The sequence below is a fragment of the Gobio gobio genome, assembly GCF_949357685.1.
Source record: "Gobio gobio genome assembly, chromosome: 17".
Classification (NCBI taxonomy): Eukaryota; Metazoa; Chordata; class Actinopteri; order Cypriniformes; family Gobionidae; genus Gobio; species Gobio gobio.
The window spans coordinates 13,536,379-13,550,867 of NC_137110.1; the positions used below are offsets into that span (position 1 = coordinate 13,536,379).

Sequence of the window (14,489 nt, forward strand, 5' to 3'; positions counted from 1 at the left end):
TCAAACTTGCTCAAATCCTTACGCTTGCCCATTTTTCCTGCTTCCAACAAATCAACTTTGAGGACAAAATGTTCACTTGCTGTCTAATATATCCCACCCACTAACAGGTGCAGTGATGAAGAGATAATCAGTGTTATTCACTTCACCTGTCAGTGGTCATAATATTATGCCTGATTGGTGTATAGTAGAGTACAGAAATGCAAAATTAATATGTATAGTACAGCTTAGAATATTTTTTTTAAAGAATTTGATGAGAAATGTTTATATTGAGGGCTGTACAATATTAAAATTAAATACTTAAAAATAAGTAATTTCATGTTATTGCATTAAACCAATAAATATGGTAAATGATTTGTCTAGGTAAATTGAAGAAAAATAAAAGCAAAGTTTTGCTAAAAGTGAATTTAGGCATAACATATATTTTGAAAAAAAGATTGTAAGATTTGTTTTAAGATTAAGATTTGCATTTGACAATTTTATTAGTGTTTTTAAAATTCTATTATTAGTATTATTATTATTATTATCACTAGCACAACAAATTACAGCAAATGTCATCTAAATATATTTAACTTTTTTATATATATATAATATTTTGGATGAATGCCTAGCTTATATGTTCAGTGGAAAAAAAACCCCCATTAAATTATAACAAGATGTGACATTATATATTGTAAGATAATGAGGTTTTCCCTTTATCTTCCCCACAAAACCCACTGCAAATTCATGCTTTTGTTGAGCCAAATCAAGCCATGGGGATAGAGAATCAGTATTATCATCATCAGCAGAGAATATATGAGAAAAGCTCTCAGTGAAAACCTCTGATGCAACATTATGAAAGAGCCAAAGCCACTGACACACTGCAGTATCTTGCCACTGGTAACGCTATAGTGTAAGATCGCTCAAAATGCTATCAAGCTAGAGCTCCCAACTAGCTGTCTCTGCTGCTCATTCACCCTCGTCCATTCATTCATCCTCACTAGTGAAACGTTTAGCTGACCTCAGGTGTAGTTTCTCATCTCAATGTGTGCTAGAATCCTTTGCAGTGGACAAAACTGCTGTTAGTGTTTACTAACTGCTATGAATGAAAAGGTTAAAATAAGAGCTTAAGGATGTAAGGAAGGCTATTCATTATCATTCCAGATGGCAGACTCATGTTGCTAGACTGGTCATTCTCAACTGCTCTGGTTTCAGAACCCATATTTTAGTGATTCAACTGTCCATGAGCCTCAAAAGTAAACAAAAATGTCCTTAAATCAGAGACTGACATTTAATAATATTACCATGAAGTACACAGCCTCAACAATATGCAAACACGTTAATAGGAAAACTGTTCAAAATAGTTTAAATCAGCTTCAACTAAGTGATTGGTGAATTTGAACTGAAATACGTTGTAAATTGTGATTTACTCTTTCAAATAGATTATTTTCGGTGAATCAAAAACACACCGTACAAGTACAACACAACCAGTGATCCCATTTATGAACCTTTCCAGTCCTTTTTATGAATCATTGAAAAAGACTCACAAAATTAAAGTTTATCATTTTTATTATAATTTTATGTGTTGTAATAGTTTTACACTAAATGCAATTTAAAGGTTTATATCCACATATACAGTTGCAATAAAAAGTATGTGAACCACTTGAAGAATCTGTGAAAATGTGAATCATTTTAATAAAATGAAAGATTTTTATTTAGTACTGTCCTGAATATATTTACATATAGTCCACAAGACAAACAAATAGCTGAATTTATTAAAATGACCCGTTAAAAAGTTTATGAACCATTCATTCTCAATACTGTGTGTCGTTCCCTGGATGATCCCCAGGTGTTTTTCTTTGTTTTGTGAGGGTTTTTCTTGAGTCTCTTGTTTGTCTTGAGCAGTTAAACGGACCAACGTTCTTCAGAAAAATCCTCCAGGTCCTTCAAACTCCTCAGTTTTCCAGCATCTTTTGCATATTTGAACCCTTTCCAGCAGTGACTATATGAATTTGAGATCCATCTTTTCACACGGAGGACGATTGAGGGACTCAAACACAACAACTAAAAAAAAAAAAGGTTCAAACGTTCACTGATGCATTAATAGCCGAGGGGTGAAAACTTTTGAACAGGATGAAGATGTCCAAATTTTTCTTATTTTGTTTAAAAATATTTGTTTTTATCCAGGAAACGACACAGAGTAAAAATAATCAATGGTTCATAAACTTTTGAACGGGGGTCCTTTTAATAAATTCAGCTATTTTCTTCTCTTGTGGACTATATGTAAACATTTTTATGTAAAATATCTTATTCAGGACAGCACTAAATAAAACATAACATGCATTTTGAATGATCTCTTTTATTTAGTTAAAATTATTCACATTTTCACAGATTCTGCAAGTGGTACACATACTGTACATTTTTATTTTTGTTGATTATTATTTATGATTATTGTTGATATTTTATAAAAACTTAATGGTGATCATTATTGTTTTATTATTTTAGTACTATGCTCATTTATAAAGTTCCCTGTATTATTAACGGTATTAGCTGTGAGTGAATTTCTTTTTTTAATAAGCAAAATGGCCATTATAACAGAAATATTCTCATAAATCAAAACTGAATTACAATCTGAATCTAAATGAAAACTTGTGGATTAGAATCAAAATCGGATAAAAATGATAATGATGAACACTCATAATTATAAATAGGTCCGTCTCATCACAGCAGCATTCAAGCGAACATACATACAGAGTAGGGTATCTTAGGTGACCTTGAGTACACTCACTGCAGGCAATTAACAGTTTCCCAAGGTGCCCTCGGTGTGTTTTATTGGTTCACAGTCACCTCACTGAACCACTCTCCTATGAATGGAGGCTGGAAGCACAGGGCCTCACCTACAGGAAAAGCAGCCAGGTGTAAACACGCTAGTAGTGTTTGGATTTCACCACAGGAATCCGGGCTATGTGTTGACAGCGTTCCAACTCATATAGCCCAGAAGTCACACCACGGAGAATACAGCCAGTGGCGGCACTCCTCACCACAGTATGACTTTAACTCTGAGAGGATGTGCATAAATAGGCTGCAGTCACACTGTGAGACAGCATGCATTTAGACATGCCCATTCATTTTGTAGCATACCATCCGTATAGCTACACCGTCTGCAGGCATTTAAAACCACAACCTGAAACTCACAGCAGCTAAGCAAGAAGGTAGGAGGTAGACGTTGCTGTGCTAAGAAAAATGTCTGCCAAGAGAATGCAAGCAAATGTATGAAGTCACCTGGCTGTGTGAAAGAATACATAATGATTTTGGATCCGCAGAGGGTGTTACGATTTCCCATGTTTGGAAAAGTTCAATGTTAGAAAAACTTTGGAGTTTATTTAGTTCAGTTTCTATATACTGATGCACTCCTAAAAGTCCACACAAAAAAAAACTGTCGGTGAGAACGGACCAAAAAATGTGATGACTCATCTTGTTTGCATAAACGTATACCCATGTATGCGGTACTTTATTGCGATAGTCCACTTTAGACAAGGGGAAGTAAATGTGCAACAGTGTCAACGATCTCACGTTAATTTGCAGCTACATGTCAACTAACTCTCATTAGAGAAGTACTATTAGTAGACTGTTAAGTTAGGGTTAGAAGAATAAGTTTGCATGTACTTGCAAAGTTACTCAGTATATTATAAGTCAATATAATGTCTGTTGGGGTACCATCAAAAAGTGTTAGAAGACAGTTTACCAATACTCTAAAGACTGGTACTTGACATGCAGTTGCAAACTTACTTATAGTTAGTAGAATATCTAAAGTGGACAATCAAACTAAAATGTTACCAATGTATAGACTTGGTCGGCATTACGGGGAACGCCCACAAAAACGTCATATCCGTGTATGCCGTGAGGGAAAACAATCCATTCGAATGAACGCGCATAGACCTTGATCTTTACTTTTTGTAATGATTACGATTAATGTTTGCTTGGTGCAATGCCGAAAAGTTGCTGTGTGGTGTTCTGCACCTCTAATAAGTCAAAAAACAAAACCCTGATCTGAAGTTTTAGACTGCCGAATAACAGACGCAGCCGTTCATCAATTCCGAAAGCCTGTGCAATACGTAGATTACAATTAAACATTTGCACTACATGATGATGTATTATTGTAAAGATGAAAAAAATAAGAGATGGCAAAAGTTTGTTAAACAAAAACACCTATATAGTCATAAGTTTGTCACGGGACTCGAACTGTGTCAAAAAGCAGTCGACTTGTCATTAAAGCAGTTTTCACGCATGCTCCCCGAAATATTACACGTCATAATAGCCTACTTCATAAATCGCCTAGTCTTTTGATGAAGACGGTTGCGATAACAAAAAAAAAAAAACGTTGCTATTGTCAGTAATTTGAGAAGTACTGTGACACTGACATGTCAACTCCAAATTTGCTTTGTCAAATGTAAATGCTGAACTAATTCATTCGTGCATGGCTGTACTAACAAGAAAAACGATTAAATAAACAGATAAAGCTACATGCATGCAAGACAACAGAAAACTGAATGTTGTCTAAACTTTATCTAAACCTGATGTGTCATTGATGCCAAACAGCTCATCATTAAACTGTATTTTAGGCTTCTGACAAATGTTTGTTAAATGTGGGACTGCGGTAAATTAACGTTTGACATTAGACTGCGCATATCATGTCTATATTCAAGCCCAAACAAATACATGAAAAAACGTCCATTAAATTCAGGAACACTGAATAAACGTCTTCATCGAAAGATGATGAAAGGTGATTTATGAAGTAAGCAAGTAATATTTGTGGGAGCAGCATGCATTTTTGGCGAGAAAATGACACCTCTGGCCATTGCGTTGGGTCGTTTTTCCAGTCACAGATACTGTACGAACAATCCGACCCTATACGGCTCAGTTTTTTCTATACATCTTGCTCTGTCGAGCGGCAGAAGTGATTCTATGTAGGCTATACTGGGTTAACACCATGCATTTCCAGTGTCTGGGAATGGACTGTTTTCCCCCACGCCACGTCCCCAGCTATGACACGACACCGACCAAGTCTATATCCAATTAAAAACAATGCCGTCTCCGAGAGAGCAAAACCGATGCAATACTGTATCCCGCAATGCAATGCATATGACTTATTATTTGATTAGACTACTAAGCGGTACTAAAAAGGAGTCAAAGAGAGTCAAAGATACCGACCTTTTTGAAGAGCCGGATGACGTCGTCGCTGATTTGAGCCAGGCGAACGATGACATTGTTGATGTAAATGTCGTTGAGTGTGGCATGATCTCTACTTTCTCTTCGAGTCTGGTTCAAAACCAGATACCAGCAGTTTACTGAAGAGAGAAGGTGTTGTTCTTTCCTAGAAGGGCAGAGAAAGGGATAATAATGTTAAATAATGTTATAAGTCACCTTGCTTTTTTGCATTTCTTCCCGTACAGCTGAAACGTTTGACTCGTTCTCCATATAACGTCTCGTTCTCCCATAATTGTCAGACAAAATCCACAATGCCTTTACAATATTCTCCTATGCTGAGCACATAACTTCTGTTTACAGCCATCATTTTCTGAAAAACTAACAAATGCAGACATTTTGAATTACTATTAGTGACTTTGGCTGCCAAAACACAATTTTTGCTGACAGTCCACCTCACTGCTATTTTACATTGTTGGAGACCAATTTAAAATGATGTGATTCTCATTTTAACATTAACATACACATACAAAACTCATCAACATTATGCTAGAATATAGTGGGTGGTTGCTAGTGTTTGTAAGCACACTCCTATGCAGTTGCTTGGGTGTTCTGAGCATTACTAGGGTGTTCTTCCTAGTTCAAATCATAGGAGCCTTTCTTTATCCATTCAGTCTCTGACACCACACATACAGTACACACACCTGACAGTACACTGATCACTTAATACCTTAACACTGCTAAAAATAATGACACTAAGACAGAAATCGTCCTAGCTTGAAATTAATCAGCTTTGGGGACCATAAGCTTGTGTTCTGTGCTAACCCTTCACTTCTTTCCTTAGTCCTATCTCCTTAACCAATCAACAAGCTCAAGAACAAGAGTGCAAAAAAATAAATAACCGAGTGGAGAGTATTGAAAAGCCGAGAGATAGCAGGATGAGGCTTTGGATAACCGTCATGAGGAGCGAAGGCAATTACTTCAGAGAGTATTTGGACTAGGGGGAGAACATCAAAGTGTGGCCTCTTGCAAGAGTTAGTGAAATGCTAATCACTGCTAATGAGGAACGTATATCTCCCTGCTGCATGTGGCGAACGTTATTAGCCCTGTAATCTGCCCTCAAATAAGGATAAACAGTAAACAAAGAAGCATATGCCAACCAGCACCCTATTAATGCTGATCTTTAGGGTAATGACAAGCTTACCAAAAACAAACACTGCATAGCTTAATATATATAAAGACATCTATAAGTACGTCGAAAGGTAAAGTCCCTCCAAAAGTGTAAACAGCTGTTTGGACAACCTGTTTGAAAGCGGACATTGTTATTTTCATTTTTTTATTCTGTATGGTGATGCTAATGTACATCTTAAAAGGTGCCATTTCTACCAGATATTTCTAGTCATTTTTAAAATGACTATTCTTGGTGTAACCTAATGTAGTCATTTGATATGGACATTATGTAATATTTTGTAGCAGTTAAAGGTGCCCTATGTAACTTTTCCGTCCGCTAGAGGTCGCCTATTCAAAACAAAGGTGTAGTTTGATGACGCCACGTTTGAACGGAGAATCTTGGGAATCATGTGGTCTTCACCTCACAGCCAGTGGAAAAGAATCGGGATAGGACTCATGTTCATGGATGCGATTATTAAAGGGTTACTTCAGCGATTAGCATTAAAGGTCCCATGGCATGAAATTTTCATTTTATGAGGTTTTTCAACATTAATATGAGTTCCCCTAGCCTGAATATTGTCCCCAAGTGGATAGAAATGTTGATCGGTGTAAACCCGAGTTCTGGCTGTCTTTCTCTGCCTTTGAGAAAATGACAGGCCAGACGAGCCAATCCTGAAGTCTCCTGGTTTGACGTCCAAGCAGGAACGGTTACCTCCCTTTCCTCCGCCCAGAGAATCTGGCACGCCCATGCAAACGCTAGAGAGATCATTGCTTGTGAACGAGTGAACGCTGGCAGTTTCTCAGTGTTTGGATGTACAAATGAAAACAGAAGTCTTTTTTCAGTTCCTTCTGATCTGTGATCAGTGATTTCTGATGTGTAGCTAATTATTTATTATTCGTGCACACGCAGCGGCTTCTCTCTCTCCAGACAGAACGGTGTTTCCGTGTTTTCTATCTTGTGAGTCAGTGTTTTGTTACGTCCTCGTCGCGTCTATCGGTTCTAAAATGTGCATACAGTCATGAGTTTCTGCTCAACATCGGCTAGAGTAACATCTTTAGAGATAAACCTCACACACGCCGAAGCTCGGGCTGCACTGGCCGGTGGCCTTCAACATCCCCGACCCCCAGTACTGCATCTGGCCCACAGCGGAGGCACCAAACGCGGCGTGAGATTAAGCAGAAGGGGGGTAAGCGTGAGCATATCCGGGCTAGCCAGCCTAGCCCCACAATAAACTGGATTACATTCGATTACTGCTGTTGTGTCTTTGTTTGCGCTGTGTACTCAACGCCCCTCCGGCGTGACAGCCCCTCCGACTAGAAATAGACTAATAACCTGAAGTATATGCTGTAACTACAACAGTTCAGACATGCTGAGAACTGATGTGAAGTGAACTCAGGTCCATCCGTCTCTCTGGCAGCAGCTCGTGCCTGCTCGTGCCTCGTAGACCTCGTTAAACCACGCCCCCTCCGCTCATTTAAAATGCAAAGATGTCAGCCAATCACAACAGTGGGCGTTTTTCCTGAAGTCTCACAGCAGACACGCCTCTTGAAGCAGGGCATTCAGCCACAGGGCAAACAGCAGTATAGAAAAAATGCCTTTTATTTCTAAATTATGACATTTTATGATGTAAAAGTCATACTAACAATATAAGTACACCTCAGGAAACATTATAAAATAATAGAAAAATGCCATGCCATGGGACCTTTAAGCTTTGTATCAGTAGAAACCCGGTAGTTTATTCAAATTATGGTACTTTTCCCCCTCATATCACCCTAATGTGGCGTTCACACCGGACTTGTCTTTTTTTGTTAAAATCTACAGTTAATGTGTGACAAAACGTAGTTTTAAGACATTTTCAGTCGATAATGTAGTTGTTTAAAGCTCAAATCTGTGGTTTATTTACATAAAGAGTGCCTATTTGAACATTTTATCCGGCGTTTTCGGAGTTGTGAGCTCCAGCGGATCAGGGGCGGTCAGTGCTCGTCAACGCCAGCGAGAGCAACCTTTCCTCTGCCAGTCCTTCTGACGTCTGCCGCTGGCTCTGATGTCTCTGTGGTGTGTCTCGAGCTATAATTCGTCTTGTAACGGGCGATCTTTGGTCTCATGGATCTATAATTTGTTCCCTGGCAAATCGTTAAGGCTGAGGGCAAAGTGAAGTTTCATAACTTTTTTATTTTTAGGCTATAACTGTACGTTACAGTTGTAGCCTACTAGCACTGACTTTGAATGTTTGACTGAATTGTTTGCTTTATTTCATGTATAGCTTATTATACCTTTTACTTATACTTTTGTATTATTGATCATACATAAACTTGCATTTTTCCCGCGTTCAAAACGCTCAATTCACGTCATTCTCGCCACGTCATTCGCGCAAATCGCGCCGCAGAATGCCATTTTGCGTCTCTGCATTGACTTAACATGTAAATCACTCGCGCGAATCGCGACAATCGCGTCCTGTGTGAACGCACCATAAGACTAGAGAATAATGCACTTTATTTCTTGAAAAAAAATCCTCCGATGACGCAAATATCGTCATTTTGCGTCATCTGAGGATTTTTTGGCCAGAGGCTAGAGACTACAAGAGCTAGTTCCGCATGTTATCAACCCGCCCATAGGGGAGGGATCTCACTCACAGAATGTAAATGTGCACATTGTAGTGTGTATTCTCTAACTGAACGAAATTATTGTATTAGTATGAAAATCAAAACGACGGTGGGGGCGGTGTCATGGTGTGCAAGTGATAACCAGTAGCCGTGGCTTTGGGAGTGGCCTCGGCAGCGAAGCAAGTGCATTCTGCGAGTTGTTGTCTTTCATCCACATGAGACAAAAATAAATGTTCTGTTTTTTCTCAGTCTAGAAGGCACCAAATTCAAAAATAATTTCACATTTCTACATCTTCCCAGAGCTGAAGTACCCCTTTAACTTTACTGTAGTATGAAGCAGAGCAGGACCGAGTGTTGTGGAGCTGAGCAAGGCCGCTGGAGAGATTGTTAATAAGATGAATGCAACACATGCCTCATGAGCAACAGGACTTTTATTATGCCACAGTCGCCGATGCCACTTCCGCTTCTCTGGTCATGAGTATGAGGTAACGCAGCTCTGTTTATCATATTAGATACATTTGAGTGCATTGAAAATGATGTTATGAAGTTACTCTGTGCGTTCGCTCAGCGGCTGCTATGATACTTGTTGCACACTGCAGTAAGAGTAAAGCGTTTCTGCAAAATAAAACCAGAAACCGAGGGTAACGCAGATATGACGCAATTGACAGGCGACTCCCACGCACGTCTCGGTTCCTTGGTTAAAATAGCAATTTCTCACGATTTACAAATAGTTGGAAACATTTTGGATATTGTAAGTACTCAACTGAACAAAATATATAACAAATATAGTGTTTTTTTGATATTTTACTGAAAGAAATGTTACATAGTGCACCTTTAATTTGAGTTTAACCCCATTTCATCGAATATTTCTCAGGTTACCTTTAAAAGAAAACAACTGTTTTCACTATTGAAACTTTTATTCAATCTGAATATTAGACTGATTTCTGAAGGATCATGTGAGACTGAAGACTTAAGTAATGGCTGCTGAAAATTCAGCTTTGCCATCGCACACGCAAACAAAAGGTATTACCAATGCACAAGATTAAAGTTTGCAGGTTTGGAAATAACTGATACACACCGCTGTGGATATGTAATAAAAAAGAGAGAATATCATGTCACTTGCAAAACACAAATGCATTCCAGTTCACACTGTCAGACACACTCAATAAGCAGTGCTATCTGTTCATGCATAGCTTCCTCTTATAGATAAACTATATATGCAGAAGATTTGCACTGCATTTACTAAAATGAGGAAGAGGAAGAAGATTAATGCAATATGACAGACCACGGCCGCAGCAAGGAAATAAGAATGTGCCCATCACCAAGAACGCAGAAAAACTAACAACTCTGTGCAAAGTGTGGCTGTGCAAAATTACTATAATTTTTTTTTTTTTTTACCCTTGCTTTTGAAACAGGCAATTGTAGCACTAGGCCATAGGGTAGATTAGAAATCATCTTCATCCAAAAAGGCAGAAAGACATTCTCTGGCCCTTATTCTCTTATACTTTTTTTCAATATTCAGAAAAATAGATCAAAAGCACAGCCCGACTCCACAATCACGGCCTGAAAAAAGGATCATATGATTCATAATCACATTTCTCCAATTGCTTTTTTTCAATGTTCATGGTCTATAATACATACAAAGGTCCAAAGATCACATAGAACTCTTAATCTAATTTCAAAGCCTTTGAAACAAGAGTGCAATGCTGAGGCTCTCATATACTTGTGTTTTTTTTTAGGCATGTGTAGTTAAAAACCGTAGATGGGTAGAGACGATGCACATCCAACTAGGGTTGGAGATCAAAAATTGGTTCAAAGTCTGCTTATTCCATTTAAACAGAAGTAAACACCAAAACCAATTATTTTCATGAAGCTACTGAGCTGGTTCTGTTCAAATGAACGGGTAAAAAAGACTCATTAGTTATCAGTCTGAATAAGTCTAACGACTAACTCACTGAATCTCAGAGTGGTTCTTGATCCACTGAACTGTTTTACTGAATTAACTGCACGTCATTATGTTCGTCATATCCTCAGAATAATCATAAATAGAATCGTTGAGGACCAGAATTGTCAAAAGGAATCAAAATTATTAGATTCTCATGCCTACAAAGAACAGTAGCGCACAAACTCAAATACAACTACTGAAACCATATATATGATTTTCTTCTTATGTAACCTTAAATAAAATGTCTATCTGCCAATGGAAAGCTCTTTTCAGCTTATAAAAATATATAGCCTAGTCAGCTGTTTTACCACATGACAGCCGCCCTGGGCAAGCTACACACCACGTTGTGCCGTGATTGTTTGTGACAGGAGAGAAGGGCTTCTGGAATTTGGTGATATCCTTTTTGTGGGCCACTTTAGTCCACAAAAAAGCCTCTAGCACAATAACAGTATTTAAATAAAGTTCTTATCATATCTTGGCTGTAAACACTTGCCTATGATGTTCAATAACAAATGCAAAGTAACAGTTTCCTTCAAAACACCATTTTTTTTCAGTAAGCATTTGAGCATTTTCATAAATTAAGTACATCTGAGTTGAGTGAAAGTTCATGATTTTAGTTTACTCTTACTTTTCCCAATATTTGTTGAGTTACATAGATTTGTTTAACTATTTTGTACATTTGCAGTACTACATCCAAAAATGGAGCAAATAAAAGTGTTTTCCAAAATTCTAACAACATTAATGACCATCATGTGATCTACAAAAGAGAGACATTCACATGGGTTTGGAACAAGATGAAAGTGAGTACATGATGACCATGTTTTTGATAAAAAGCCTTTGAAAACTAAAAGATAAGGGTTTCGTTATTTCACATCACTCTAGACAGTAATTCTACCGGGTATATTGTAGTACTCGCACATAAATATAAACACACATGATAAGCAACTTCAATCAAGTGCCATTGATCCACAAAACACACCGATCCTCAGAGGTTTCCAGTAAGAACTGAGCATCGTGTTGTTCTTAATCTCCACATATTGGATCCTTGTAAACAACTCTCAAACCCTCTCAGACTCTCAGTATTTCACAGCTCTGCAGCCCGGTGAGTCAGAAAGAATTAAAAGAGAGAAATGACTGTGTGTGAATGAGTAAAGGCCCTGATATACTTCAAGCGAAATCAAAGAACAAAATGATGTAACATCATTTCGAACAAAATCATGCCAAAACGAAGTTCGTTTGGAGTTCGTTTTGGGACTTCAATATAGACTTCGATACAGATTTTTTTATTCAGAAGTCATTTCCGTATTGGCTTCAAGAGAAACTGCGGGAGGTTGCCGCAAACATACAAAAAAAAAAAGCCAAAGCGTCTCGATCGCCCGCAGGTGGTTGGTCCCAGTATAGCTCATAAACCCCGCCCCCACCATGTATTTTAATCACACAAACCAAACAAATCAAATTACACTTCAAATGATTTTTTTCCAAAGATGGTTTCTGTCAATTTAGGCAGTTTTTAATCACGCTGATGTGAGTTCAAATCTTCGTTTTTTAAATTAAATTTGGTTTTAGCTAGTTATTTGATGCTATAAAAACAGGGATGTGACGTCATAATTGACAGTTGTGATTGACAGCCTCTCTGAGTGAAGTTGTCACTGAAGCACAGAAACCAACCGACTTTTTGGGGGATTTTCAGGGAAATTGGAGCTTTAACTTTAATTTCTACATTTCCATAACTGTTTATTTCACACCGACATTACGAGTTGTCCTGCAGTAAACTGTACTAACAGATACTGTGGGAGTGTGGTCGGGGTTTTGATATTGCGCTCTACTTCCTGCTCTCTACTGCGCAGACTCAGGTCCCGAAGTCACTACTGCGCAGACGCAGGTCCCTAATCAGCGCAATATGTCAGTGCCATATTCGGACATTGGCGGCTTCATTGGCAGCTTTTCTACAATGGAAGATAGTGAGGGGGCGTCGCCCATCTTTTTTTAGGGTGCTTTCACACTAGCAGTTTTGGTGCGCACCCGGGTTCGATTGACGTCAGAGTTCGGTTCGTTTGGATGATGTGAACGCTGTCTTCCTGTGAACCATACCCGAGTCCGCTTAAAAAGGGTAGTCTGGGGGACGGTTCATGTGAACTCCGGTACGGTTGGCAGCTGATGTGAACGCAATCGTGTTAAAAAAAAAAAAATTTGTGTTTGTGTGTGTTTCACTAATTTTCCTGGCGAGCGTGACTGACGTACTGCAAGCAGAGAGCTGTAGATCTCATTTCTGCTCGTCTTCAGCGTTCTTTAGAGCATTTGCAGTACATTTGAAGTGTCATTACGTACTGAAGCTATGGAAACAAAACCAACGGTTCAAAAACAAAAATATAAAAGTGAGGGGAGCAACGCTATGCATTTTGCCGCCTTCACGCTCGCTGGGTAAACAGCTGCTGCGGGGGCAGGGGGAGGGGGGAGCAATCAAACTCGGGTTCGGTCCAGGCAATCGAACCAAGTGTGAAAGCACCCTTACAGTCTATGGGTAGAACTCCTTGATTTTAAGCAATCTATTGTATAAAGTGCTATATAAATAAACGTGACGTGACCGAATTGTAGAGCTCATGCAAACATTTCCATGTTGCTATGATGCTTTTCTTATTCTTTATTAAAATGCTGCTTTCTCAATTCTTTTGTGTTTATTTTATTATTTGACAGGAAAGTACGCAGCACATATTTACATATTCATCTAAACTTCACTCTCAGCAGAGTCGGCGGTGTCAGATGTCCGTTAACAGTATATTGCTGGTCACGCATTTCATACTTTGTTTTACCCCTAAACGAAGAACGAAAAATACCTTCGCCATAAGTATATCGGAGCATTAAGTATGATTTCTGTGGTGGTACCATCACTGTATCTTTTTGTAAGGGATATGTGTGTTTAATTCATGGGTATGAAGTGCAAGCTTATATGTGTATAGTAGGCCAACTACAAATTAAAATGTGCAGAAGCATCCAGGTATATGCATATGTAATATGTACATAGATAAAATGGTGATACATTCGGAGTGTGAATTATTGTGTCTTTTCTAACCTTTAAGGCTATGCAAGTGATCTAAATATCTCTAATCCTATGCTAAGAAGTGATAAGTGGTATTGTATTTAAAAACACCCACACAGAGTATGAGTGGGGTTCAAAATCACTTCACACTTAGCTTCATTATACTGTAGCTGCACAAGCCATAAAACATAATCATACAAATCACACTCACCGCCTGGCACAATATTTATTCAAGAAAGTGTATTTTTTTCCCTTATGAGCCAAGCTCGATACTGCTTTATCAAAGAGCTTTTAATCCAGTCTGGGGTGGCTTGCTCAAGCTTATCTCCTGACGGAAAAGCAGGGGAAAGAATCAAGTGCCAAATCAGGAACCGTAGTGGAAAGAGAAACGGGGGCATACGCTCCCCAATTCAAATGTATTTCCGCCTTTTAAGTAAGCTTCAATAAATTGCACATTTTTTGCCGGCCTACCAACCCCCCCAATAACACCCCCCAATCCACAAACACGCAAAATGAGGCCACCAATGTATGATTGCTCCCAGCTGTAGCCCC

At 38.5% G+C, this 14,489-nt stretch overlaps 1 protein-coding gene across 1 annotated transcript in view; it reads right to left on the reverse strand.

Annotated features, from left to right (window-relative positions):
• srgap3 (SLIT-ROBO Rho GTPase activating protein 3) overlaps positions 1-14,489 on the reverse strand; it is a 140,373-nt gene that overhangs the window by 81,547 nt on the left and 44,337 nt on the right. The window contains exon 3 of the mRNA XM_079840412.1: positions 5,188-5,350. Coding sequence (XP_079696538.1) covers positions 5,188-5,350 — 163 coding nt within the window. The remainder of the gene's footprint in view (positions 1-5,187; positions 5,351-14,489) is intronic.